Below are 27,772 nucleotides of genomic sequence, written 5' to 3' on the forward strand. Positions count from 1 at the left end.
AGGGAGGTTTTGCCATGAACTTCATTAGTGATGGGATTACTCCCAAAAATTGCCTTTTCCTATATTGTTATTACCTTAATCAGCACTCTGCTCAAAGCCACACAAGGTTTTTTTCTGCACTGAAAAAAAAAGTGTTACGAGGGATGAAACGGTAAAACAAACATTAGTCATTTTGGCTCTCCTTCATAATACATATTCCACTTCAACTTAAAAATTAAGTTGAGCCTATTGGTGTGACTGTTCAAGCATCTTGCCCAGCAATCCGTCTCCCAGCTGTGCACTGTACCACTTGGACCTTGCTGCCAAATGTAAGCACTTGAATAATCCAAGCCAGGTGATTAGCATAAAGACTCTCTTAATTTGAATTACAGTATCAGTATTTTGTTAATGTATATGAGGCTTGATTTATTCATTTCACAGATGTTTATTTGCAGGTTCCATGTCTTTATTTAACAGATAAATTATATATTGGTTACTACATAAATAACTTGGAAGCTGAAGGCCTCACAATGTGTGAACGACAGAGCCAGGGATAAAATGTAAAGGCACTCGTTTACAATCATGAACTTATCCTGCAGCACGTTGCGTTTACTGTATTATAGAAATAATAGTTTCTCCTTCTGACCTTCTATATTTACCCCTTCTTTACAGTACTCATAATTCCCTAGGATACTTTGTTATTTTTAGATTACTAGATATTTGGAATGTTTTAACCTGTACATTGTCAATGACTCTGTGTTAGTGCTTTTTGCAAGGCTAAAACCATAAAACTAAGGCAATCTACCTGTTATATGTGAGTTTTCTCAGAAGATTTTAGGTTAAATACTTGATTGTGGAGGGGGGTGTCTGAAAAACAGAGGACAAAGAATTACTGTGAAAACAACAAAACGTACTGGATTTTGTTCTGCTGTACAATGTGAAATCTTTTCCTGTTTATATATGTGTATTTTGCAGTGCTTGCTTCAAATTCTTTGTCCTCTTTAGAAAAGTAATATAATGAACAGATTATATTGCTCCATTTCAAGGAAGAAAACAACAAAGAAAAGTCAACTGGAACACCGGATTGTATAAATAAAGGCAATTTTTACTGACAGTGTTCTGATCCAAATATTTATTTATTTCCTAACTTATACAAAATTGATGCTTGTGGAGGTCTTGGGTTAAAAGGGTTGGAAAATGAATTCCTCTAGTTATCCACAGAGAACATATAGTACTAATGAAGCAATGAAAACTTCTTTGATTTAAATAAGAAATATATTACATATAATTTACAGAGATGAGATCTAGTGTCATATAGAAAATGATGGTTTAGAGCAACGGTATCAGGAAGGCGATTGATATGTGTCTCTGCTGTGGCTGGAATGGGTCACCCTTCACCCAGTCCATCCAGTGGACGGGGAAGGCTTCACTTCCACAACTCCAAATGGGACAGGTAACTATTACCATTGCCAGGCATTTCACCTGTTTATTTGTCAGTCACCTCTCTCCTTAAGGCTCATACACCATCCAGTTTCTGCAAGTTCATAACAAACTTTCTACACTATTGAGTTTGGCTGGATTCAGACCAGAGACCTACATGTAAAAGACTAAAAACAGAAGGAGGCTCTGTTCTACTAGAAATTTATTTAGCGATCAGATGGAAAACTTGGCTTCAGGGAAAAAGAGAGTTAGATACCAGAACAAGATGAGAAAGACAATCCTGGATAAAAGTAGTTCTACTTTTTCACATAAATGAAAGCTTTATGAAAGGTTTGTATATGAGTCATGCCAACTTTTATGTAGATGAGAAATGTAATCAAATGGTATCTAAGTCCTTATAAATTTTGCTATTTACACAAAAAAGAAAAAAGAATGCTTCCTACTTCATTTTTCATGTTTCCCTTCATATCTTGCCTACTTATTAAAATGGAGGGTCTCAAGTACCCATAGAAAAAATACAAACGTGCAGAAAGAATAACCACTAGAAAGAAAAAAAAAATCAACCAAGTCCTATAACTAGATTTAAAATAATTCAGTCCTGTCTAAAGAGTCAAATCATGTTCTTTTTCCTCCTTCATAAAAGTTGCACCCATATTCATAATAATAGAAGGAGAAAAGCATAGTTGCTTCAAAACACTGGACATAGCTTTCCAGAAACAATATAGCAACTACTCAGAAATGCTAAGGAAAACATTAATCACATAGTAACTTGCTATTTACATTAAAGATAGTAACCTTTAAAATTAATTAAAAGCAAAAAAACACCCCAGTTTTTAGTCATGGGACAGTTTTGCCTCTTATGTGGAGTCTCTGTTCTTTGTTTTTTGTCCAGCATTTCTTTCGAGATATATATCTATATATACAGATATATGTCTGAGAGAGATGTATCAAAAGCTAAAACATCTCCGCATGGTGAGCCTGCAGATTTCATCTGAGACTACATTTGCAGTAGACAAACCCCCACAGAAAAAATGCTGGAATGACACATTTTAATGAAATTACATTCCCTGTCCATGATCCACATAGGATCCATGTAGAAACCTAAATGCCTCAGTCCGTAGAAGCAGAGCTGACAGCAGCAGTGCAAGTTCCCCGGTGCTGCCAGGCTGAAGCATCCCAGCCCTCATGGTTTCCATCCCCACTAGGCTGAAGCATCCCAGCCCTCGTGGTTTCCATCCCTACGGAGGCTGCCAGGATGGGTACAGAGCAGGGCCAGCGGTGGTGACATGGAGAGCTGTTGCCCTCTGTGTGGACTACAGATGGGATCCAAGTCCCTTGGCAATTAGTAGAAGCCACTCCTGTTGATGCCAGCGGGAGCTGGACGAAGCCCTGGGGCGGCAGCAGCAGGCTCCGAGGATCGGGTGCAGGACGAGGCATCGCTGACTCTGACCCAGCCCCAGCGCTGGCACTGCATCGTGCGGCAGGCTCTCAGTTCTCACCAGGATCTACAAAACAAGTCATTGCTGCCGTGCTTCCTCCGCAGGACAATGGCTGGACCGAACAGGAACTGAGCGCCACAGCACTTCTTATTCTTACACATGCAGGATGTTCGAGGGCAACCGGCCCCAATTTCTTATTCAGAACCAGAAAAATCCAGCAGGAGAATGTGCCCCTTAACAGAGGAAAGACTGTCTGTTCTTCCAGCAGTCAGCACTCAGCTGCTAGGTCTCCATCTCCATCCATAACTTGTCAAAACCAGTGCAAATTCACAGGAAAAAGTATGTCCACATCGAGAGGGTATAAATCCTTCCTTACATACGAGAATGGTACAAGCATTTACCCAGCATCTCTATCAAATATTGTAGAAAAGGTTACACAAAAATATTTAAATATATGGATACAGATACATAGATATTACACTTGCATAAAATATGTATATTTAAAACCCTTTGGGCAGTTTCACAGTTAGCTGAAAACGTATGCTTTAGAAATATGAACAATTTCCTACACTTTTCTAGTTTAAGTAGGAGGGGGAAGGGAAAGAAGCATCAGCCTTATTAATACTGAATGCTAAGTGCAGAAGTTTAGCTGTAGCTGTAGGGTTTTGAAGCAATTGATTTGACAGAACCTCCAAGCATAAACTCTGTTTTTAAAATCCACATCTATTCCCTAGATTGCTTATTGTTTCATGAAAATGAAAACCTACGTGTCCTGCTTGTATCAGCTAGATCTCCTGAGACCGGTCAATTAAACCTCATAAGCTTGCAGTACTTCAAGATAGGATTGTGTATTGGGAGTACGTATGAAACTTATTGCAGTATTTCTGTGTGATAATAAGAATTTATAACTTCTCGTATCTCATGATTTAACTTTAGAAATGCAAAACCTTAAATGACACCACAAGAAGCTCACAGTTCTGAGAAAATTAAAGTCAGTATGAAATTTTACTTATAGACCACATAATTTACATAGATTTACATAAATACAGAGATATTAAAATATTAAATCAAAGCTAATTAACAGAGGATAGAGTTTTACATAACATTTTAATTCTAGTTACATTTTTGCAACTACTTTTAGTGTCATGAGATTATATAAATAATATATATACCTATATATCCATAATATATATAAAGATATATATATATATATATATCTCCATCCTTCTTTTTTTCTTCAAAAATAGGGCAATTTTATAACTGCAATGAGATGTGACAAGCAGTACACTTCTGGGGAATTATTGCATGCCTTGAGTGCATAAGGCAGAAGGAAGAGTATCTGACTTCAGACACTAAAGAAGTGGAATCATCAACCAGAAATGCACTGGAGTGATTTGGAACATCCTATTGCTTTTATAAAACTCAAAATTATACACTGGGTTGGTTTGTTTATTTGTTTTAAAGGCACAAAATAAAGGGAAAAGTAATATATCTCTGTTTAGTGGAGATCAACGATCAGGAAGCTCCATTACTGTTTACTGAACACTCTTCATTGTCCTAAATCTATTCCCTGTGGTGCAATACTGTGCCGCAGTTGCATAAGGAGGTTAAACACAAAAGTTCATGCATCCTTTAGTAGGGGAAACAAAACAAAGCCAATTTCCTTGCCCAGCAACAATGAAGTAGCCATTAGCATCCGATCATACCGGCTGGCGGCGAGAGACAGCCATCACTCCCATCAAACTGCAACGTGCAAAACACCATTTGGTTGCAGGTTCGCTTGCCACACTAACCTCAGCTCCTTGAGCTGGATGATACAGTACTTGCCTAAAACGCTGGAGGCACGGATCCAAACTCAACAGCAATTTCCTGTCAGACCAGGCAAGACTGGAAAGGGGTAAAACTGGGTAACCAAAACCTTGCCCTGAAAGCTCTGCATTTTGGGGCTATTAGAGGATTACAGAGCCCTTCTGCCACCCTCTTTCCCCATTTTAAATTGGTTAACGGCATTCACTCCCAGCTCAGGGCCCCAGACCTCCCAGAGCATGTGCCTAGGATTTTTCCTAGCCTAACAGCCACCCTGGGCATACAGCACAGAGGGAATAAGTGTATACAAAATATTGAAAACTGTGGACTACTACTGTCTCCTCAGATCGCTCTGAATGATGGGATAGAAAGGAAAAAAAAAAAAGAAGAAGAAATCCCTCAGGATCCCTTTTTCTTTGCTGATTTTTCCGATGTTAGTATGTACAGTAGAGGGCTGCCTTTGCTATGATTCCACACAAGATGTTTCAAAGTTTGGATACGGCACTATATTAAGGCACCTTCAAGTAATGGTCATTGATTTAATCGCTAAGCAGAGCTGCATTTTCTGTACCTGATGCTGCTTCCTCCAACACACACAGTACTAGCAGTCACTCACACCTGCCATACACAGACAAAAAAAAAAAAAACCCACGAAAACTCCTGGTGCTTGCTAGGGAGAAACTACACCGGCTACTTCTGAAATAAATATTTGCCAGGGTTTAGGAATGGACATTTTGCACAACTGCGTGGTTTGCTCCCCAAAAGGGGAAAGGGGAGAAAATTAAGTATTGTCTGTCCCTAACTGTCTACTAGATTAGGAGGGTTAAAAATATATATATCAACCTAAAAAAAGTAGAAGCCAGCTCTGTACTGCTGCAGGATTCCTTGCTGGGAGGTGAAGCTGTAAACGCAGGCGTTCAGTGCAGGGTGCCTGGTGCAGAACTGGATTTGTTTCAGGACCAACAGGAGGTACAAGGACACCCTCCCCTGGGAGAGGACGAGCAAGTTACTGCACATCACCTCGCTCTGCCACACAAAACGGCAGTGGGTGTGGGTTTCAGGTTTCTTGGCATGGGTAGGGGGGGGCATTTGAAGATGAAGGGACTGAGGGAGAGGAAAGCTCAGGCATCGCTGTGTGCAGGCAGCTTGCTCCATCCCCCTGGAGGGTGGGATGCTCAGTGCTGCACCTGGGGGGCACGGGGCCATGGGACCAGAGGGTGATTGCAGTTAAGCCCAGCTAGGGGCGGCCATTTCTACACAAAAGAATATCAAGTCCTGGAAAGAAACGAGAGGGATGAGAGAGGGGCATAGGTCCTAGCACAAAAGGAGAGACCAGGGTGGGCTGTTGTCCTGCTCTGAGGGGACAGGGCGTCCCAAGGTACCCGCCAGACCTGCCTCTTCCCCCACGCCACTCACCCAAGCCCCAACCCATGCCATGCAATGGTGGCACAGGGTGCTGCAGGAATCCCAAGAGAGTGGGATCGTCCTGGTCCTCAGGGTAAGGATGTCCAGGGAAAAGGGATACCCCACCCTGACCCTCTCCTCCAGATGGACAATGTGATATTTGGTAGCTGTGTGCAGCTCCTTCTCCAGTAAAAAGACGCATCCTTTCCTCGTACAGTCAATGAGAAACGCAATGTGATCTGTCATGCGCTTGGATCGTGGGCTTGTTCGTTCATTTGAATTAGCAATGTTTTCTTCTTCTTCGGGGACTAGAATAATCACTCAGGTATTTACAAACACCATCCAGCGCCTTCACGAGGTCTACCCCAAAACATCATGACCAAATCACTGTCTGCAAGAGCCCCGCACCAGCTGTGTCCAAACAAGCTTGTGCTTGCTGAGAGCTTGGGACTGGTGAGGGAGAAGGGCGCTGGATCTCCGAGTCCTGGGGGGGTCTTCCTAGCCGGCTGTCTCTTCCTTGGGGTGCCTCTCCCTGCACCCCCGTCCCAGGGTGCTGGCTGCCGCTATTGCTGCTGCGGGTGCAGTGGTCCCGTTCATACTCCTCCTGAGCCTTTTGCATTTTCCGCTTCTTCATCTTCCTCTTGTGGATGTGGAAGGTGGTGAGGGAGAGGAGGATCAGGCAGAAGATGAGGGTGACCAGGACAATTAAAACCAGGGTGGATGAGAAGGACTGGAATAGTTGACCCACTTGCGTGATGCAGGTGCTGCTGGTGTTTAAGGTGGCAGACGTCCTGTTCAGAAGGCAATGTGGCAGGGACAGCCTCAACTCCTTGGAGAGCTTGGCACTCATTGAGGAGGCTTCGGAAGACGAGGATCTTCCTCCCCTCTCTGAAGACGCCTAAATTTCAATCAGTGCCGGGCTGCTGGCAGGCGCTCACTGGAAATGCCCGGGATGCTGCCGGCTCAGCCTCTCGCTCGCTCTAAAGTGACAGAGCAGCCTGCAAAGGGAGCCGGACACATCAGCGCTCCGAGGCACCCACCCTGCGCGGCTCCCCCCTCCCCAAACCAGCGCGCCGGCTGCGGCAGCCTCCTCCCTGCGCCCCGCCACGGCCGCGCTCCGAGCGGCCCCGGCTTCCCGCCGGGGGTGGCGGGACGGGGCATCGCGACTTCGCAAATTACTCGGCAGCCCGGGCAACACCGCCCGGCGGCTCACCCCAACTACTCGCCGCGGGAAGGAAGGGAAGGGACGGAGGAAGGGAAGGGGAGGGGAGGGAGCCGCGTCCCGGCTGCCAGACCCCCGCGCCCCGGCGGGGGCACGCTGCCGGGGGCACGGTGCCGGAGGCGGGCGGGCGGCCGGGCGGGCGGGCGAGCGAGTACCCGCCCCGCGGTGCCGGTGCCCGCCGCGGAGCGCCTTACCTGGGCCGGCGGAGGCGGGGGAGCGCCCGGGCGCCGCGGGCGCGGGGGGCTGCGGCAGCGCGGAGCGAGGGCGCAGAGCGGAGCCGCCGCCGCTTCGGGGAGCGCCGCCCGCAGCCTATAGCCGCCCCGGCCGGTGACGTCAGGCCGCGCGGCCCGGCCCGGCCCGCTCGCCGCCGCCCCGCACGGCCCCGCCGCGCCGGAGGGAGCGAGGGAGGGAGGGACGGACGGAGGGGGTGGGCCCCGCCTGGGCCTCGCCGCCACCGCCGCCCCGCGGGGACCCCGCCGCCGCCCCGCACGCCCTCGGCGCCCCCCGCGCTGCCGCCGGCGCGTCGCCCCTGTCCCTGCAGCGGTTTCCAACACCCCCCGTCCCTCCCTGCATCTCCCTCCCACCCCCACGCTCTTTACACCCCCAGACGCTGAGACCGGCCCGTAGCCCCTTCCCCCAAAATACGCCCAGGCACCGGCCTTTCCCATCCCCACCCGCCCCATCCCCATCCTCCACAGCCAGCCCCTTCCCCGCATCCCCATCCACTCAGACACACCATGGCCAGAGCACCCACACCTAGGCACCCACAGCCGCCCCCAGCGCCTGCACCTCCTGGCTGCTTTGTGCGCCCATCGCCAGGCCACATTCGCATTGGCACCGCACCCTGAAGGCCAGGTTCCCCTACGGCACCAAAATCCCCCACGGCCACCAGAGCGCCCGTCTCACCTCACAGCCAGTGCACCCATCCATTTCCCGTGAGCCCACTGTGAATCCGTGGGAGCTCAGAAATGCCAAGGACCCTTGTACCAAATCGTAACAGATAACACAGGCGCACGGAATATTTGGTAAAACTTGCCTTATCAAAGCTCAGTGTACGCAGGAGTTTTCTTCAAGAACAAATGGACATGAACTGCCCATTAATACATTTAAGCTAAAAATCAGACAATCTCTAAACAGAAGAGAACTTATGATTTGAAAAACACTTCCAGTAGAGACAATGGGACAAAACCAATAATTACCTTTAAGATGGAGCTCCTTGCGCTTCCAAAAGGAGCAGTGATGTTGTTGTGTATGGTAATATAGGACGAGACCTGGTGGCCCAGGAGATTCCTTCAGTCCCAAGTCCTGTGTGCTAGACTAGAGACTCCTTGGGTGCTGGAAGCAGAGTTACTGTAAAGCCCTAATGCCAGTAACAGGCCTTTAAAGAAAAATAGAAAGTGTCAGTCTTCTCCGGTGGCCTGAAGCCACCTGAAAAGCCTGGAGGAAAATCTGTACAAGATGAGCTATGACATGAGGTGGGAAAATCTTCATTCAAGAACAAAGATCTGTTAGATCTGTTGACCCTCATAGCCAAGAACCTGTCTCAGAGGTGTGTAGGAGCCAGTAAGCTGTGCAGTTAAGCACTTTACTGTTTCAAGATAGATTCCTTCTGTACTGCTTTTGCTCTCTGATAAATGCACTGCAGCTTGTGAAATTTGGCCAGTCACTATTAACTCTATGATTGTTCCACAGAAAGAAGTAAAACTGCAGGGTATGAACTACTTTCGACCCAGTTGGGATAGTTCCAATCATTTGCAAAGGCTTTCTCTGAAATCAGAGGAATGAAGATTCCCATTACTCCTTCCCCTCCCCAGAATGATACAGTCTGATGCTTAGAGGGCTGGTGTGGAGGCTGACAAGAGAGGAAAGAAGTTCAGTTCAGCACTGGAGAACAAGCTCTTGACCTCACATTTGCCCACTGCTCCTTTCACTCAGCTCCCTCGGGTGCATACACAGTGTCATTGCCCGAAACACACCTCGCCCGTGCATTCTCAGCCCAGCATTCCTTGCACACATGCACATCCCCTCTTGCACACCAATTGCACCTCCATAGCCTTGCTGACATTACTCCTGCACCCCTTTCTTCCTCGATACCTGTTTCCCACGTGCACATCTGAGGTCTGCATTCATGTATTCTCTATGCTCTCTGCTCGCTGCCTTAGGGGAGAAGACGACCACTACGGGCTAAAGCAGCAAAGCAACCTTCAGGCCATTCCCTCTTTCCTCCAACTATTCTCTGTAAAGCAGCAGCTGGGTGGGGGGCTGCAAAACAGGGTGGGGAGCATGGGAGCTGCTCATCATGTCCTGTGGCACTGGTGAACACCTCTGATCCCACTCAGGAGCAACAAAGGGTGTGGTAAAAACCAGTAGCACTGCACTCCCTGACTGGGCTTCTCTGAATCCTTTAGCTTAAACTGGAGGTGGGGCAAGGATACCACTTAAACCCAAAAGCATGGGTGACTTTGTCAAGTCGTAGAAGCTGATCTTAGACTACCACTCGGAATTTACCAGATGAATAGAAATAATTTTTGTTTTCAGAAAAAAAAAAACCAAACAACTTAAGAATGGCCTTTTTTACAGAAAACAGCATTGGCAGCTGTAATATCTCTGGAAGTTAGCCCTACTTATGTCAGAAATAACCAAACTGTGGCTTGAATAAACTTCAAAGCCGAAGTATTTACCTACTCATGATGTGGTTATTACAAAAGTTAGTAGATAGGACTACTAATTGCACTAGAATATTTGATTATGTCTTGAGGTTTTACTTGCCAGAAGAGGCAACGCAAAGCTACTGAAAGTTAAATTGCTTTAAATAAATTTAAAACTGACCTTTTGCCTTCTTCATGTTCCAAGCTGCCTCTTCCTGTCTCTCCTGCCCCTGTCTCTGCTCATCCACTTTCACCCAGACCACTGGGCTGAAATGCCCAGAATGACTCATATATGTTTTACTTACTACTTTCAAAATGCTACACTCGCTTTTAGGATTAGCAGATAGTGAAAATGTGTCTTATGTATTAGCATGATAATTATTCCAAGTATAAGGTTTTTCCTAAACTGTAGGGAGTGAAAGATGGGTTCAGGGAGTGGAGAAAGGCAGATAGGATCAAGACCTTAACAAATGTTTAAATCTTTCCCTACTGTTTAAGCCCTTTTTCTGTCTGTGTTCATGTACAATTTTGGAATATTTCTGCTAAAAGAAATGAAAAGCAGAGATAGTTCTTGCTGGCAACAAATTTTACAATTATTAATGAGAGATAGAGTCAGAAGAAAAGCATTGTGTAGAAGAGGGGAAATAACTGTACTGTAGTTATATATACCTTGGCATTCTGGTTCATACTGGCTGCCAGCCAAACGAAGTATATGGATTCAAATACCCATGATCAGAATACAAGGAGTTTCAGAAATCAGGGAAAAAAAAATCTATATTGTAATGGCCCAGTAGCTGTGCATTATTCCGTTGGTCTGATTAACTGACATAATTAGATTTTAATACAAAAATACAAAAAAGAACATATCTTTGATAGATAATGTGGTCATGAAAAACCCTTCCTTAATTTAGCATGAAAATAAAGGATGTGATACCTTCAAGAGTGCCCTCTTTCAAGAATGAATTGCTCATTAGGTATAGTGGATTTCCCCATAGTATATATGCAGTATGATATTTACAGAGGTTAGGTTCCTTGCTCAGGTAGGATTGGCCACTGTGTGATAGAGGATATTATGTTAAGGGGATAGTTTTTGTATTTAAAACAATGTTTGTATTAATTACAACCTTGATAACTCCCAATTTTCTCTGGATTCACATTATCACGAAGCAGACAGCATACATATTTGCAAATCCCCCAAACGGACTTTTGTGCCTGGATTTTTTTTTAATCTGTTAATTAGAGAAGTTGTTCCTTCAGATGCTAATTCCTCAAACTCTGTATTACAAGACCCTTGTTCAGCAAGGCAGTTGCCTAATGAGATAACCTGTATGAGCAAAGACTGTTCATGTAAGTAAAGGTTTAATGGTTCAGGCCCTTAGCTATTAATGACTCCTCTTGAACAAAAAAAAATTATTGTCCCACCACTGTTTAAATTTAGCAGTTGATTGCGTATAGAATAATGTATGATCCCTTTTGCACCAAGATTGATGTCATCATTTGCCAGACAGACCAAGTACTCAATGAATGCCAATGACCCTTGTATTAATTTGCAGTCTCCCCATGAGATTAAGGCCATCTGTATAGAAGCCTTTTAGAACTCTACATACTCCCACTACTATAGGTGAAGCCCAGTGATTTAAACATGGTCTGAAACCCCAGCACTGTAAATAGAATGAATTTTAAAAACAAAATAATTTATGTTTCATATGCACTGGTAGGTCAGCTAAGATCCTGCATGTGTAAATATTTGTCTTGCAAAAATACTGTGAGTGTCCTTGAGAGATATTTGACTGGAAATAGCTTGACTATGGCTGGCAATGCTGCTTTCCAGGCTACCCAGCTCAGAAGCAGATATTCTTTTTCTTTCTTTTCCCCACACCTTCTAGAAGAGGATAGCCTGGGTGATGTGGGCTCAAAATTACTTCGTTCTCGGGAGTTGATTCCTTATGAAGCTTAAGGACTAGTTTATATATTCAATTTCTATTCTTACTTTATAAAAATATTCTTGTCTTGTCCTGGTAAAGGAGAAACATACCACATGGGATGGTGAGAAACAGAAAAGGATGCATGTGATGCCGACTGAAGAAGGTTACTAAGCTGCTTCTGAATTAACAGGGTGTTAAACGGCACCAGGAGTAGAATATGGGTCCAGACTATGAAGAAATAAATTGACAACATTGGGCATGCCTGACCAAGTACATGGATCTCCGCTTTAATTATGACAACAGAATTCTAAAGCTACAACATATGTACATATACTAACAAGTAGCAGATCTGGGTAAAATTAATACAAAGGGAGGAAAGAAGGGCAGGATTTTACCTGTAACTACATTAAAAATGCTAATTTTTTTTTTCATTAGACAATACATTTTAGAAAGGCAGAATCAGGGTAATGACCTTTCAGATTTTCTCTTTTTGCTGTCCTTAATAGTTTATAGAATTTTCAGAGAATTCAGAGAGCAGACTTTAGTTATATTTTTAAATAGAGAGCATAGCTAGTGGTTGGTGAAACATAAACTGACTGTACCAGTGGATATCACTGAGGGAGAAAAAAAGAAACCTGTATTACTCAGTTAGACTGGAGAGAGGTTTAAGCATAAAGATCCATAATTTAAATCTGATTTCATGTTAACAGCCCCTCACCTGCTTCCCCTAATGCAGTTTGAATGCATTTCAGAGCTAATTTAACATATCATTCACTCCAGCTTTTAATATGGGATAAAGAGCTTGTGACAGGGTCAGATCCAGCCCCAGAGGATGGTGGGTTTGTTCAGCCTCAAGGCTGCACTCGCACTGCGTGATCCAGGGCACCTTCCCATCCCACCAGTGGGTGGTAAGCAGGAAACTTCCAAGGGAGAGAAACAACCAACCACACATTCCATAGGTTACCCCATGGGCCAGGAAGAGAGCGGTTCTGACAGATGCTTGTAGGATCCATCTGGATATTTAGGCAAACTGGAACAGCAACAATGTGAAAGGGAGACACAGGATCACAGTCTGGTGGCTGTTGTCTGCAGGCAGGAGGCTGGTAAAGAAGGGACTTGGGTCTTTCATATCCAGGCAGTGTGTGGCTTAGCCTGAGACAGGAGATTTTCTTGTTCATTCCACACACATAACAACCGTCCCGCTCCCAGTAACGTCCTGGCTTTGTTCCAGGGAGGAAATCTAAGAAAGCTGGGAAAGTGTAATGGATGACAAAGCCGTTTACCTCTAGCTCTACCAGAAAAAAATCCATGCTCAGTCAACTCCAGGCTCACTGCGCTGTTCATCAGCGAAGTACATAGCTCAAATTTTGCCCAGGGCCTTTTATAATCCCTTTTTTATCAAGTACTGTGTGAAGAAGGAAGTTAGTAGCGCTCATTATTATTCTGTTCTGCTTTTATCTCCTGGGTCCTAGGCACCCAAGAGACTCCTGGTACATGAACTATCGCAATAATAAAGAAAATCCTGATACCAGCTGTTGGGAATACCTTTTTCTCATGTTGTTGCAAGGCAGAATGCCTTTGCGGACAGCCCTGTTCTTTCAACTTGTCTGTCACTCTGCTTGTAGCCAGGATGTCAATAAGCGACCATCTTCCGTTCCACTCCTCTTACAGAAATCAGAATTAATTTTAGAAATTTTACTTAATCATAAATCTAATTTTTTACTGGATTTATACTACTGCAGCTTTTTACTGAGGCTATAATTGGGGGGGGGGGGGAATATTAATTTTTAATTACAATATCACCCCCAAACTTCTTAAGTCCTAAATTTCATTATGGTCATGTTTTCCAAACTAGAATCAGAAACGTGAAGGTCTTATTCTGTGAGGTACCGTGCTCTGTAGTCAAATCCAACCCAGGACACAAGCACCTGCCCAGAGGAAAGGTAAAACTAAATACACCACTAATTGGATGTTGGATTCGATCAAGCACCTTTCTGCAACAGCCCCTTGCAGGCGTTTCTTCCCCTTTCCCAAAAACCCATGTGGCAAATGGAGCTACCCTGGCTGCAAAAGGCATGGTCCCTCCCATGGTGAGAGGTCTCCATCTTATGAGTGATGATATGATCAGACTTTAAAAGAGAAACGACTCTGACAGACAAATAAGCTCTAGGTTTTCACTTCGTTATTCCTGGCATTTACCTGATATCATGTAGGATGTGCCTGTGAATAATCCATTTGTATAAAAATAATATAATTTGTCTTAGAAGTGCTTGTTTTTCCAGTGAAACCAGCAAGAAAGAAGTTGTTTACTATGTTTTCATTTTAAACTTACTTCACCACAGAGTGCATTAGACTCCGCTGGAGAACCATGTAATCTCTTATTACTGAACTCCTTGTTTTTCTCTCTCTGTCTCCTTCTGCTAAGTTTTGTTATGCTTTTCACCATGTCATGTCTGAAACTAGACTGAAAACGTTTTGGGAAAGCAACCGAATTATCTGATTTTTATCAGGAGATGCTCTGAAAGAACATAAAGCTCTCTTCAAAATAAAATAAAAACAACTGCAGCAGCAGCTGGAAATAAGGAAAAACATTAATGCAATAAACATTCAACAAGAACGACCTTTTCTTTTTAAAGCCCTACAAGAACATATTTGGATGTGGCAATGTTCTTGCATGATAGCAGGAGGCTTTTTAGCTATTTTGCACATACTCAAGGACAGTATCAATAACACAACTTTTCTCTGTGTACTTAGATCAGACATGTCTGTAGTGTATAGGTCTTGGAGGAATCTTACGTACAGCCATTCTTTCCTGCCAACACTGCTTCCTACTTCTTCTGACCTTCATGTCTCAGAAGTCAAAATTAGGTGTCTAAATCATTGCTATGATACAAGTATTTTTGCTTGCCTCGAGAGACTCAGGAGTATAGTTTAGCTAACCCGCCTCTCACCACCTTTGTGGGTCATGCTAGAGTAGCATCAATGCAAATAAAAACAAGCTTGGAAAGCAAAGGGAAGACTGAGTCTGTATAATAGAAAACAAAAGAATAAGCAAAAATGAACATAAGAATGCATTTTACAGAATAAAGAAGAGCAGGTGGAACATAGGACATACAGTGTAGAGATGACAATTGTAAATAGCGATTATCTGGGGAGCAACACATAACAGTGAGAAGAGAGATTACAAGAAATTGGAATTACATAGCTGAAAATTATACAACATAAAAACATCATTTGTCATTTCAATCACAGGCCTATAAGGACCTGATACTAAATGCAGTGTCAGCTGCTTTAGTTAGAGAGGTATGTAATAATCCTAATGAGAATGCACATTTTAAAAGTCTGTAAACTGTGATAGCATGAAAAAAAATGAGAAATGCTATGGTATTTCTCATGTACATATATATATATATATATATAATCTGCCACTTTCAGTCCTATGAAGTCCTTTTCAGCCTGTCATATTTACTACACCAGTTTGGGAAAGAGTTGAACATTTACCACAAAGGGTGTGTTAAAGTACATCATAAACTCTCAAGGCCAGGTACTAGGAGAACAGGATATATTCTTAATGAGGGGAAATGTAGAAACACAGCTGAGATAGAATAAAAAGCTATATTGCTTTTAGTCTTTTCTATGAAGAGAAGAATAGGGGGGAAAGGAAAGAAAGGAAACAAAAGGAAGGGAAGAAATGAAAGGAAAGAAAGGAAAGAGAGGGAAGGGAGGGAGAGAGGGAGAGAGGAAGGAAGGAACAAAGGAACGAAGGAACGAAGGAACAAACAAACAGAGGGAGGGAGGAAGCAAGCAAGCAAGCAAGCAAACAATACACTGTAACTTGTCTAATAAAGTAGTTAGGAGACCTGGAGGTCTGGTTTATAAGAAAATGGATAGGTCATTAAAGAAAAATGAATTGAAGATCAGCCTGCAAAATGCCAACATGGCACAGAATAAATGTTTTGAATTGTAACCTTATTAGTACAGAAATTAGTACAGTATTAGAAAACTAATGAGACAAATTGCACAGCTAGGACTTTTTTCTCCACAGTTGCCAGATATATAAAGATTGTGTATGTGACTGCTGTATCCCCAAAACTTCGCACTGAGAAATCACCTTGAAAGTGATCTTGTTTGTTGAAACCATCAAGCATTTTTTATTTTATAATCAAGGCAAGTAGAGGGTAGGAAAAGGGGCTTTGTATGTTTATTTGGGGGATCTGTTTCCTTGGAAAGATGGACTTTGAAGGAAGTACGGCTTTCTACAGTGATTCACCAAGAATTGAGTTTTGTAGCTGTAGGCAAGTAGACCACTACAGAGGACAGGATTTTTACAGTGTAGATAAAGGAAAGACAAATGGGAAAGTGTGTAGACCCTGAGAGTCTAGCTTGGGCCAGTTTTTAGCTGGCAAGAGGCTGGGAATGGGCCACTGGAAGAGTAGTAAGTGACTGAATTACACAGCAGGGATGAAGAATATGATTAAAAGCATGATGTCTCACTGTGCAACGACAACTTGTCAGGAGGATGAGGGCCACTGTGCATCAGAAAAGCTGGTCTGATGTTTAAGGTAACACTGGCAATCGATACCAAGTATTTCTGCAGCCCTAAGAACAGTAACGTGGTTGTCAAAGCAAAGAGCTTGGCTCTGTAAACAATTGAGCTTCCCAACTTTCAGATACTCAGCCCTGTGATCAGAACTGCAGAAGCCAGCATTAACTGCTAGCACCCTGCATACAATGATTAGGGAAACAAAGTGACACAAGAAGACTAAAGCCAAGTACACAGCATAGGAAATTTGTCAAGAAATATCGTTCTTTAGCCTGGCTGTTTAGGGAACCAACCTGAATCTAAAACCTGGGTTCTGATCCATGTTCAAAAGGCCATTTATGTATTATATAGTAAATAGTTCTTGGAAGAAGAATACAGAAAAGGTCCAGAAGTACTGGAAAAAAACAAAAAGGGACACTCCTCTCCTGCTTGAATGCGCTGTTTAGGAGAGCAATGGTTGAGGGACAAGGTGCATTAGAGAGGAGGGGAAGGAAAGAGCTTGGTCATACAAGGCCACTAGTTGCTCACTAATATCAGCCTAACTTCTGATGTTAGATGTCCTTCGCTAGTAGTGGCTTTAACTGGAGTCCTGTACAATCATAATGTCTTACAGAGTGTCTTACATTCTTTATGGGAGGACCATGCTTTCAGTTCTCAGGGCATCCTCAGTTTCTCATGGGACTGTACCTTGTGGTCTTCTGGGTAATTGCTCATGACAATTTTTAAGTCTTTTTTCTATGATTTCTTATGACATTTGATGACCAAGAAACAAATGGGTGGGATGTTGGTGGTGGGGTGTTTTGAAGTTGATCTATGTATGTTTGAGTCAATGAAGTGATTAGATTGCCCAGATTAAAACACTCCTGGAAAAAGAGAAAATGAGGTTAACCATCTAGTTCATGAAGGTGTCATTGTGTTTCAGCTGAAGATATTTGTGCGTCTCATATCAGCCAAATTTTGTTCTTTTTTTAAAAAAAATAATTTGACAAGTGGCTTTACCTTAATTTAGTCATCACATATGGTATTTTCACATTAAAAAAAGACTAATTAATAACAGCTGTCATTTAAAAAATAGCTACTTTACAAAAGTTCATTTCTGCATAGATTACCATAATGATTTTTACTATGACTAGAATAGGACACAACCTAAATACCTAAATACTTCACTGTTTGATAGACTAAGCTTCATTTGAGCTGTTCCAGTCTATTACATAGATTGTTTCATACTAAACAAAATTTATTTATATATATTTAATTGGAAGATGACAGCAGCTCTTATTAGCTACTTAAAGCCAAACCAACAGCTGAAAAATATTAGTATGAAAGCTATATAAACAAAAATCTTGCAAATCAAAAGCATGCTGCTTATTTGCTGAGATTTTACACTGAACAAAATTTGTATTACTTCAACCCACAAATAACAATCAAGTTAGTGAGTAATTAGAGCAAGGGACAAAGTCAGGACTACAGTAGTCTATTCCCAATTCAGCTACTGACTCACGGTGTGATTTTGCTCATTTACCACCTATAAAATGGAAAATGTGATAATGATAATGACAGAGATAGTAATACCTACATAAAAGAAGTGCTAAGAGTCTTAATGTTTGGAAAAATCTTTGAGGTAGAGCTGCTATATAAACATAAAGTATAATTAACAAGGGACTACCAGCTTCCATAATTCGAACATTCTTTGGGCTTTTAAAATTAAAGACAGATGAACTCTGTATATGTGAGAGACTGCAACCCCCCTGTTTTAAGTGCTTATTTAGGAAATCATTATATTTCACAGTTGACATTACATTGTATTGGACCCAGGCTTTTAAGAAGACTTAACTAATTGCCAGTCATTAACAAGAGAAACTTTAAAGGCAGTTCAAAATAATCTTGTCACTGTGACTGCTGGCTACAGCTTGTCTTGTTTTATTCTATTCTTTGTAGATATGTGTAACAATGCATTTATATGAAAGGCAGGAGAACATGAGCATGTGAACAAGGAGAAGAGGTTCACTGCTTCAGTGAAAGCTGAATTCATGAGGCATCCGTGAACTTAGAGATTTTTTTATACTATAAATCTACCCCACCAAAGCCTTTTTAAATGGTCAAATATAACCCCAACGATCATTTTCCTGCCCAGTTCAGATGTCTACTCTGAGCACAGTGATATTCTTCTGCTTGAAAGCCTTCAAAAATAATGGATTGTATTAGAACAGAAACCTAGTAAAAACATGGATAAGATACTTTGGAAAGGTGAAGTCTCCCTTGCTGAGAGGCAAATGAAACAGTAGATTTGGAAAGGTAATATAAGCAGCTAAATTTAGAATAAGAACGAAAAGCAAATGTACAGATTACAGAACTTTGGAGACCACAGCACAATATCACTCTGCAAAGCAGGTCAAAATCAGCTGCAAAGGTACAACAGTCTCTTTGTTTTAGATAATCAACTAGATTTTTTTAACAAATTAAATCGGATAAAAACCAAGAACAGTCTAAGTAATCTGTGTGCAAACAAATGATTAGTGCAGAGGAGCAGCAAAAACATCTTCTATTAATAGCTTGTTTTGTAGGAAAAAATTAGTCAGGACTAGATTTGTGTAAAACTGGCAGACTACAGGAGCCTGAAGAGTGAAATGATATTAAAAGCGTTTGTGTAAGCATATATTATTCTGAAAGCTTTTCCAGTGCATGACATTACAAATCCATTTCTATTTTCCTCAAAAACATGGCAACCTCTCAGACCATCATGGACCAGAAAATGTTTTAACTCAAGGCCATAAGAAAACTGTTTGATTCTTCTAAGCTAGCTATAGAAGTTGGATTATTGTTAATTATATTACAATGTTAAAAGTGCCCATCAAGTCAATATCATGATACTGAAACATTGAAGAGGGACCATATTCTACGAGAACACAATTCTATTGAAGAACCAGTGAGGTAAAGCAATTTAGTTAAGGCCACAGAAAAGGTCAGTGGTAGAAGAGCAGCCCCTGGATTGCAGCATCTGTGATGTAAATACAGAGTGTAAAGACAACACTCACAGCTTTAAGTGGTAGGCCAGCCCAAACCTAATGGAGGCTATAAAGCTGTGAATATTCTGTGACCAACCCAGCTGCCCTGCCATATTAGTTCTCATTGTCCCCCTCACCTCTGGATAGTCAGGTTGCTGGAGTGGCATCCTCCTCATTTCACAAGAGTGGGTTGGCTGGCAGAGCAGTCCCCACAAAGGCACATCTCCATGCCACTATTGAATATTTCAGAGATGGAGAACAATTAGCTGGTGACAGGGAATAAACGCATAGGGTCCCAAGGAGAGTTAGAGGGAAGGAAGAACAGGATGGGCAGCACTTGGTGTTGAAAGATTTCTCCCTCATGAAAGATTTCACTTTGTGACAGAGTCCAAAAGAAGCTCACATTTGTGTGGAAGGGAACACACATAGACTGCTGCAGCTGTCCTCTTTTAAAAAAAATAAATCCAAATGCTATTGGGCAATGACCATGCAATACTGAATAAAAAAGATCAGGAGGAAATGTATTTTATGGAGATATTATTCTGTAGCTGCCTGTTGTAGTCTTTCCTGAACATCCATGTGAACTGATCAGCACCAGTTTTAGCATCAGGCTAGATAATGCATGGTTGTTTTTCTGTTCTTAATTGAGCAGAAAGTACTCCATGTCTCTGATTTGTTAGCGACATTACTGGGGAGCGGGATCTTGGAAGAGCTTTCTGAGGACAGCAAATGGGATAAACCCAGACAGAACTGATGTAAAACATCAAATGTAAAACCACAAAACTTTTGTGGATAAAAAAGAGAGCCATTTGTGATGTTTTCCTAAACATAATGTTTGCTAGAATTTTTGCCTGTGAATCAGTGAGGACTAAAGGAACATATGAGGACTCCCAATCCACAGTGTTAAAAGCATCAATTCCCTTATTTGTACCTGAAATAAGAGTTTGCACAGTTTGCCCCTCAGAATGCCTTTGCCATTTTTGTTTTTCTACATTAAAATCTCTTTGATGGGTATTTGTTGTAACAACAAGGAAGTCATTCCTCTGCTTCCAGAGACAATCCAGAAACACAGAGAAAGGTTACTATGAAGGCTACAGACACTGCTGTTAGGCCATGTTCGATGATTGTTTCATGCTGTATTGATCTTGACACTGCTACTGCTCCTCTCAGCTCAGAAAATGGCAGATTTCCTTTTTTTCAGCCTCACTTTGCCATGGCCTATTTTTCTGAGAAAAGCTGAGTAGGAGGCACAGAAGTATCAGTGTCAATGGAGAACATCCATTTGTGAGGATGGCTGGGCAGCATCCAAATGAACATAGTCAATATTTTACAAAAAAAAGCCTTACACAAGATTTGCTGTACCTTCCTTCTGTCCAGGCTGGTGCTCTCCTTTTACCTTGTCACAGCTAAGACATTTTGCTCTTGCTACAAACCTCATTTACCTTCTTCCTAGCGTCTTCAGCAAGCAGCTGGCCTGACTGCTCCCATCTTCCTTTTCAGTGCCACTGCTGAGTCTCCCTGGGAGTTTCCAGGTCCTGTGTCTGAGCCCAGATCCCTGTGGTGTGAATGGGAGAGCTGTGTAGGCTGGATGTGTCATGTGCCCATCACCGGATCTCATACACGCTCCAGTGATAATCTCTCCACTCTGAAAATTTTGTATCTGAAATTTTGGATACACTTTAGATTTGTTGATCTGTAAAGGAGTAAGGTCTGTGATTTCAAGACAGTGGAGTCAGATTGAATTACACTGGAGCACACAATTCATGCGAATGGCATATATGCACTCACAGGAATATTAACTGCTTTCCAGCTGAACAATGCATACATGGTATTTTATATATGGTCTGGGGTAGGTGAAAAAATGTCCTAAAATGCTGATATCCAAGAAAAAGCATTGAAAGCATTAGCTACACAATTTCAGAGTCCCATCATGGCCAGCTGAAATGCATTCTTAGCTTCTTGTCAGGTATCGATTCCAGCTGCTTGGGGGGCTGCTGAGCCTACAGCACCGTGCTGCTCTTCCACTTTTAATTACCATTGCCACTACAGAAAAACCATTTGGCATATTTCGCATAAGTGACTAAGGTCTCCAAGGACATTCGTTCATCTGTCCTTTAAGAACTTTCTTTATTCTCTGAAAACCAAGTTATTTCTCCTCTTTTTAGCTCTTTGCAAATGTGTCCCGGTGATCTATATGGGCTTGGGCTTTCTTCCTTCAGCATACATAGCGAGTGATCCCTTTGGTTACCGAGCCACTTCCCTGCAGCAAGATCAAGATTTCAAATGAGCAAATGAATACAGTTCGCATCACCATATTCTGGTTTCTCCATCTTTGCTTTGCACTGCCTGCTCATCCCTCACATCCTAAACATAAGGCAGATTTCTCAGCATCTTCGACTTACTTCCTTTACGGACGGTATTTCTCAGGTTGTCAGTTCCACATCATCTCCAAATCCACACATCTTGTTCTACATTTCCTCTGTAAGATAACTGCTATCTCCTATATATAGCAGAAACAGAACAGGCCTAACATATTCCCACCTGTCACTCTTACCCACTGTCTCTCTCTACCCCTCTGTCCCATTTACCATCTCTGGTTTTTGCTAGCAAACCAACTGAGTATATCTTCATCAGCGTTCATTTGTTAACCTTACTGATTACTCTCTCAGTGGGCATTGAAAGCTATCTAGAGGTCCTTGTGAAGGCTGCCCACACATTAGCCCTGTTCTGTTCTCACTTTCTCTACCTGGGAGAGATTAATTAAGATGGCTAAGTTTGAACTTCTTTTTCCTGCCTGTGATGATAGTCTCTAACTAATCCGTGTCTGTCCAAGTGTTCGCTGTTTGTCCCTCACCAGCTTTCTCGAGTTTTAGAATGAAAGCCATAGAAAGGGTCTGTAGTTATTACTTGTTTTGAACTTTTTTTTTTAATTTGAGAAGCCAAAGTAGGTATCTCTGTTCTCTAAATGTGGTAGGCTCAATCTTCAGCTGGCATCAGATCAATAGAGCTGCACTGTTTTTAGCTCAGTGCAAGTTTTCTGTGTCTTCAGCTTCTAGTACACCTATCACTGTATAATCTGAGATCTGTGAACAGCTCATAGCACTTTGACAAGGTACCACTTGTTACTGAGCATACACATGCTCCTTGCTGAGCTGAAAACCAATATGCACCAGCTTTGTTTCTGTGAAGGTAGTTTCAGTTAACACATTTTTTTGTCTTGCAGACAGGGAGGGCTAAGAGCATGCACACATACACTTATGAAGCCTCAGCAGATGAATGGTAATGTATTAAGCAGCAGGACATAATCACATTCAATTAATGCCTGTACTTTATAAGCTAAGCACTCTGTCTCTTCTATTTCCATTGGGAAATTTAAGTCCTGTACCAAAGTGCCCTCTTGTTGTTTTGGTGAGCTCTGGCTGTGTTTCTAATCCTTCAGTCTTCATAGATTTTAAACACTGCAGGCTTCTTGAAGCACATGCGGAAGACATCATGAATCCTCTGTTTTGCTTTGGTTTTAATATACTGTTCGCATAGAACTTTCTTAGTAAAACCTTTTACCTTCAGATACTGGAAGATACAAACAAACACTCTCTCTGAAGTGCCAAAGTCTATGCTTGATGTGATGCAGAGGCAACAGGAACAGGGCAGGTGTCTTAGTTACCTTTTCTGTCTGCAAACGTCAGCAATTCCACAGGTGATTGTCTATAGTGGAATTACCAAATGTGTTCACTGTTTGTCAATTAACACATGCACTTAGGCTATGGAGTTTTTCCCATTGTAGACTAGGCCTTATTCTTCTCCTGGGAAATCTTAGGAATGCTCCACATAATACAGAAACTCTTCTTCTCTGCACCTGCTCCTCCCTAGGTGCAGTCTGAAGGAGACAGCTTAGGAAACATACACGATCACATTTTGGATGGCCACAGAATATACTGTAAACAGGATCTTCTTCATGATGGGAACACAAGTCAGACCGTTACCCATGGGCAGAGTGAGGGCAAGGGACACTTTTTTGACCTCTTCAAGTCTGACCTTGCTGGAGATTAACTTGATTCCAGGCATCTCCGTGTGAGACCCGGCTGCTTAAAGCATAGCCTGGGCATGGCCTCTAGCTACACCAGAAGGACAAATGGTTGAACAACTGCTGGCTGAGCTCAGACTAGCATTTGCAGGAAGTTTAAGCTGTGGATCATTTACTATATACCACACTACAAGATTTTCACCTTCCTTGTTCTGGGAGCAACATTAAGTCTCCTGGTAATGCTCCCGTCCACTTTCTGATAGTCATTTTACCTGAAACATTTTATCCTTGTTCTAGTTGCTGGCATCTATTAGATTTTCTAGATATTTTCTAGATATTCTAGTTGCTGAAATCTATTAGATTTCAGAGGTTTAATGGGATTTACTGGGAAATATAATCCTGTCAGGAGACCATCCTGCCTGTTGATCTTCCCTGAAGAATTTTTGGGGTGTCCCCCTACACATGTACACATGTGATCTCAGTCATATGCATTTAAAGCAACTTCTGGAGGCTCTTAATTTACTTACAATCCTCTAGCTGTGTTCTTAGCTGGTTGAATCAGTGTTCATATTTGTGGAGCCTGAAATATTTTTACCACTTCTGTTTCCACGTCTGAAGATAGTTGGGAAGTTACTTCCAAATGTTCATTTTATAAGCTACTGTTATACACTCATCTTAAGACATATCCTGTTTCACACATTGTTGTTTATAACCTCTTTGGAAGCTTAAACGTCAATATATTTGCTGACCAAAATACATTTCTTCCTGATTATAAAATGCATATTGTTTTACGATGCTAGGAGTACTCCCATATGTTGGGGTCTAAGCAACTTACCAAGATTAGAGGAGGAATAAGGTTTTTTATTTGCACAAGAAGTATAGCTAGGGCTATAACAGTTAACGCTAACAACATTAGCAAGAGGGGATGTTAAATGTCATGTCTTAAAACAATCTAGCTTTCAGAGATTAGAATAATAGCAAATGTGTGGGCCTTATGATCTGCCTACTGCATAGTTCATAATGCTTACATCTGAATCACCTCATACCACCAACTGCAGGAGACTGACAATAGATCTGATCCCTGTTCCCAGCTTGTGTTAGGATCCAACTACCTCTTTAGAGAAAGCAGTACATGCAAAAACACAGAGGCTGTGCAAGCAACTTCAGCTCTTGCTGCACTTTGCCCCCTATCCTGCAAGTACAATCCACTTAGCTGGAAGTCTGCTGACAGAAGTGGGGCAGAAAAAACTCCCAAGCAGACTGTCAGACTGAGGTAGGGACTGTGTATGACTCTCTATTTCTGCCTGTGAGATTGTTTTGCAAAGATACCTTTGTTTAGTATGCCTATGGTAGCAAAGAGAGTTTATTTCTGATTTGGGAGGAGACCTTTGAACTGCCAATTGATAATGCAAAGGAAATGTTATAGCTGGTTAGTTAACTTACTTTGACCTTGGTTTCAACACAGAAGAAAATATCTGGGTCTGATCAGCCAAAAACTATACAGCCTGAACTCAGATTCTGCTTTGATCTTTCTTTGATCATACACTTACCAGGAAAAATGAACTCACTTGTATTTAGGGTTTGAGTGCAGAACAAGGCAACAGACACAATGAACCAGAGGTGGACAACATTGTATTGATTCTAATTAATAAGCAGTTCAATTCAGATAAATATATATAGATAGATACATAGGTGTAAATGGAAATAAACATTTAATTTGAAAGACCATTTTCTAATAGTTTTGAAAGCCAAGGTTCCAGTCTGCCTCGGCTCACAGTCAGTGATATATTTAGGTAATATTGTTGCAGTGGGTGCTTTCCTTAGTTGTATACCCTGTCCTTCCCACATCAGGGTACACTGAGCAAGGTATAAATCCACTTGAAAATTATCAAACCTGATAACACAAAGTAAAGCCATCACTTCTCCATCCTAGCTAAAGCCACCGTTAAATGTGGCTTCTCACCCTGAGATTATCAGTGAGCCCGGTAGTGGCTAACTGCATTTTTTTTGCTGTTACAGTTCTTGTTTTGTGGGACACCAGAAAGGAAAAATACTTTAGTAATAAGAGTAGGTTTTCCTGCTTGGATGGTGAGGTAAATGAGAAGCCATGGTTCAGAGAACATGTCTGTCATGTCTAGAACTCACAAAGCCAAAACAAAATGACATATTCACAGATACAGAAACTCAGTAAAATCTAAGCCCTTGTCCTTCCCCAGCTGCAGCTTGCATGCTGTGGACACCAGTGCAAAGCTCTGCTCAGCACCACCAAGTAAGACCAACAATAAAACAGATGGCTAAGTTACATACACTGGATATTGTTTGGGGGAATAAAGCTAGTCTTCCGATGTAAACCTTGTTTTTTCAGATGAGTACTCAGATGAGTCCATAACATCCCAGATTAGGATTCTAGGACATGTACCTCTGGAAGAACTTGTTCACCAGGCCTTTTAACATTTTTCATAGGAGATAAGAAATGTATTCTTTTAAATGCATTGAAGCACATACTAGTCCAAACTAGTCCAGGGAGTCAACTGTGCCTCTTAGACACCTTCACCTCTCTACCTCAAGGCAACCTTACTTTACTTTCTAAATGGCTGGGCTAAGATGTAAGATCTTACACTGAAATTGAGATTGTATTTGCTGATGTCGGTAGTGCTGATGTCCAAATGTACAGTGTAGCAGAGGAACTGAAAAAACAGTTGTATTGCTCACGTGGTAGTAAGATTCAAAGCAATGTCAGAAGCATTGCTTAATTTATTCTACAAATTTGGACACCACTGCAGAATATGTCAGGAATAAATTCTGGGACAATTCTAGCAGTGTTTAAACTAAGCATACACTGATCATTTATATCTGCATCTTCTGCCATAGGCTCATAGGCGTGAGACATTCATGCTCTGGTAGCACACCTTTTGGGGACATTTGGCACTTCACCTGACAAACTGAAACCAAAGACACGAAGAAAACAAAATATGATACAACTCATTCTTCCTGGATTCTTTGAAAGCTGGTATAACATTCATCATAAATTATTTTGCAAAGTCTTAAGATTTAGGAGCAGCACTGCTGGCCAGACTGCACCACATCTTCTGCACCATCATGTGGTTGGAATCACACATCACATGTGGAGGTGCTAAAGAGGGAAAGGAGACAACTACTACCTTATCTGCCCTTCTTCTCCCAACACTGAACAGAAAAGCAAATGTGGCACTATCTCAGCATTCATAAAAGGAAGAAGAAAGACCTTACTAATTACAACGCCTTACATTTAGCTTCTAATCCTGACAAAAACAATAGAAGAAGTCTTAAGAAATAGTCGCTTCATTTGCAGATAAGAGGCAGGATTTATAAAGAATAGATCTTGCCTGACAAAGCTAATACTTTTTTACAGAATCACTGAATTAATGGATAAATGGAACAGGAAAAAAGTAATAACCTTGGATTTAAGCCATATTTTTTTGAGCAACTGGTCTGATCATAGTCTCCCTCAAAGACAGGCAGCTACGCTGACATAAAACTCGACAGCATGAGAATAGAAGGTTGCTTCCTACGTTTCACATAAATGTCCTTAAAAAGCTCGACTGAACCTGCTTATGCAAAAAAAATCTAATTCGGTCTGAAGTCTGGAATGAAGGACCAAAACAAGGCTAATAAACATGTTGCAGAATACCAGTTTATAGGGAGGACAGGTTATTTAAATGTGATTTAAGGTCAGTCCTGGGTCTTGCCTTATTTAATACTTCCAGTAATGAGCTAGAAAGAGGAGTAAACAACATATTAATGAAATTCACAGGTGATACTAAATTGAGAACAGACAAGAAAAACAGGGAGGCCAGAGATACAGGACAGAGGGGTTACAGTAATTAGTAACATGGGACAAAAATAACAAAACAAGAATCACCTTGGAAAAACACAGTGAAGAACATTAGAACAAGAGAAAGGAAAATTAGCATGGAAGGTGGTTTCTATAAGATATTGCTTCATTTCTAGTCAGATTTTCATAGATCACAGGGGATTTCAAAGAACTACAGCACAAGTAAGAGCACTAGAGGAGCTGGTGCCCAATGAGGGATTAAATTAGAAATTCATAGGTTGAGCAGTGATCAGGAATGTGACATAAAGAATGAAAAGGTGCAATCATTAAGCAAGAAAATAATGGAAATAGAGGCAGGAATAGGAACAAAAAGTCATCAAGAAAAGGTTTATGAGAGGGATCCAGAGGACTTTTATCTCTGGACCAATGTCACTATAGGTGCAATAGACATAACAGCTACACAGCTTGGACTTGGCTAGAGATCCATGCCAGTACCGGGTTGCTGAGCCTTCCTATTTCTTTT

General features: G+C 41.9%; 1 protein-coding gene across 1 annotated transcript; it reads right to left on the reverse strand.

Moving 5' to 3' along the window:
* Positions 1-454: 454 nt before the first annotated feature.
* On the reverse strand, positions 455-7,682 carry C1H11orf87 (chromosome 1 C11orf87 homolog). The gene is made up of 2 exons (XM_064441236.1): positions 7,485-7,682; positions 455-7,066 (listed from the first exon to the last, which is right to left on the reverse strand). Exon 2 carries the CDS (start codon positions 6,916-6,918, stop codon positions 6,442-6,444), a length of 477 nt encoding a protein of 158 aa, XP_064297306.1. The 5' UTR covers positions 6,919-7,066; positions 7,485-7,682; the 3' UTR covers positions 455-6,441.
* Positions 7,683-27,772: the final 20,090 nt, after the last annotated feature.

Source organism: Phalacrocorax carbo, chromosome 1, assembly GCF_963921805.1.
Source record: "Phalacrocorax carbo chromosome 1, bPhaCar2.1, whole genome shotgun sequence".
Classification (NCBI taxonomy): domain Eukaryota; kingdom Metazoa; phylum Chordata; class Aves; order Suliformes; family Phalacrocoracidae; genus Phalacrocorax; species Phalacrocorax carbo.

Coding starts and splice junctions, on each gene's coding strand:
- C1H11orf87 (XM_064441236.1), bottom strand. CDS start 6,918: ATGAGTGCCAAGCTCTCCAAGGAGTTGAGGCTGTCCCTGCCACATTGC.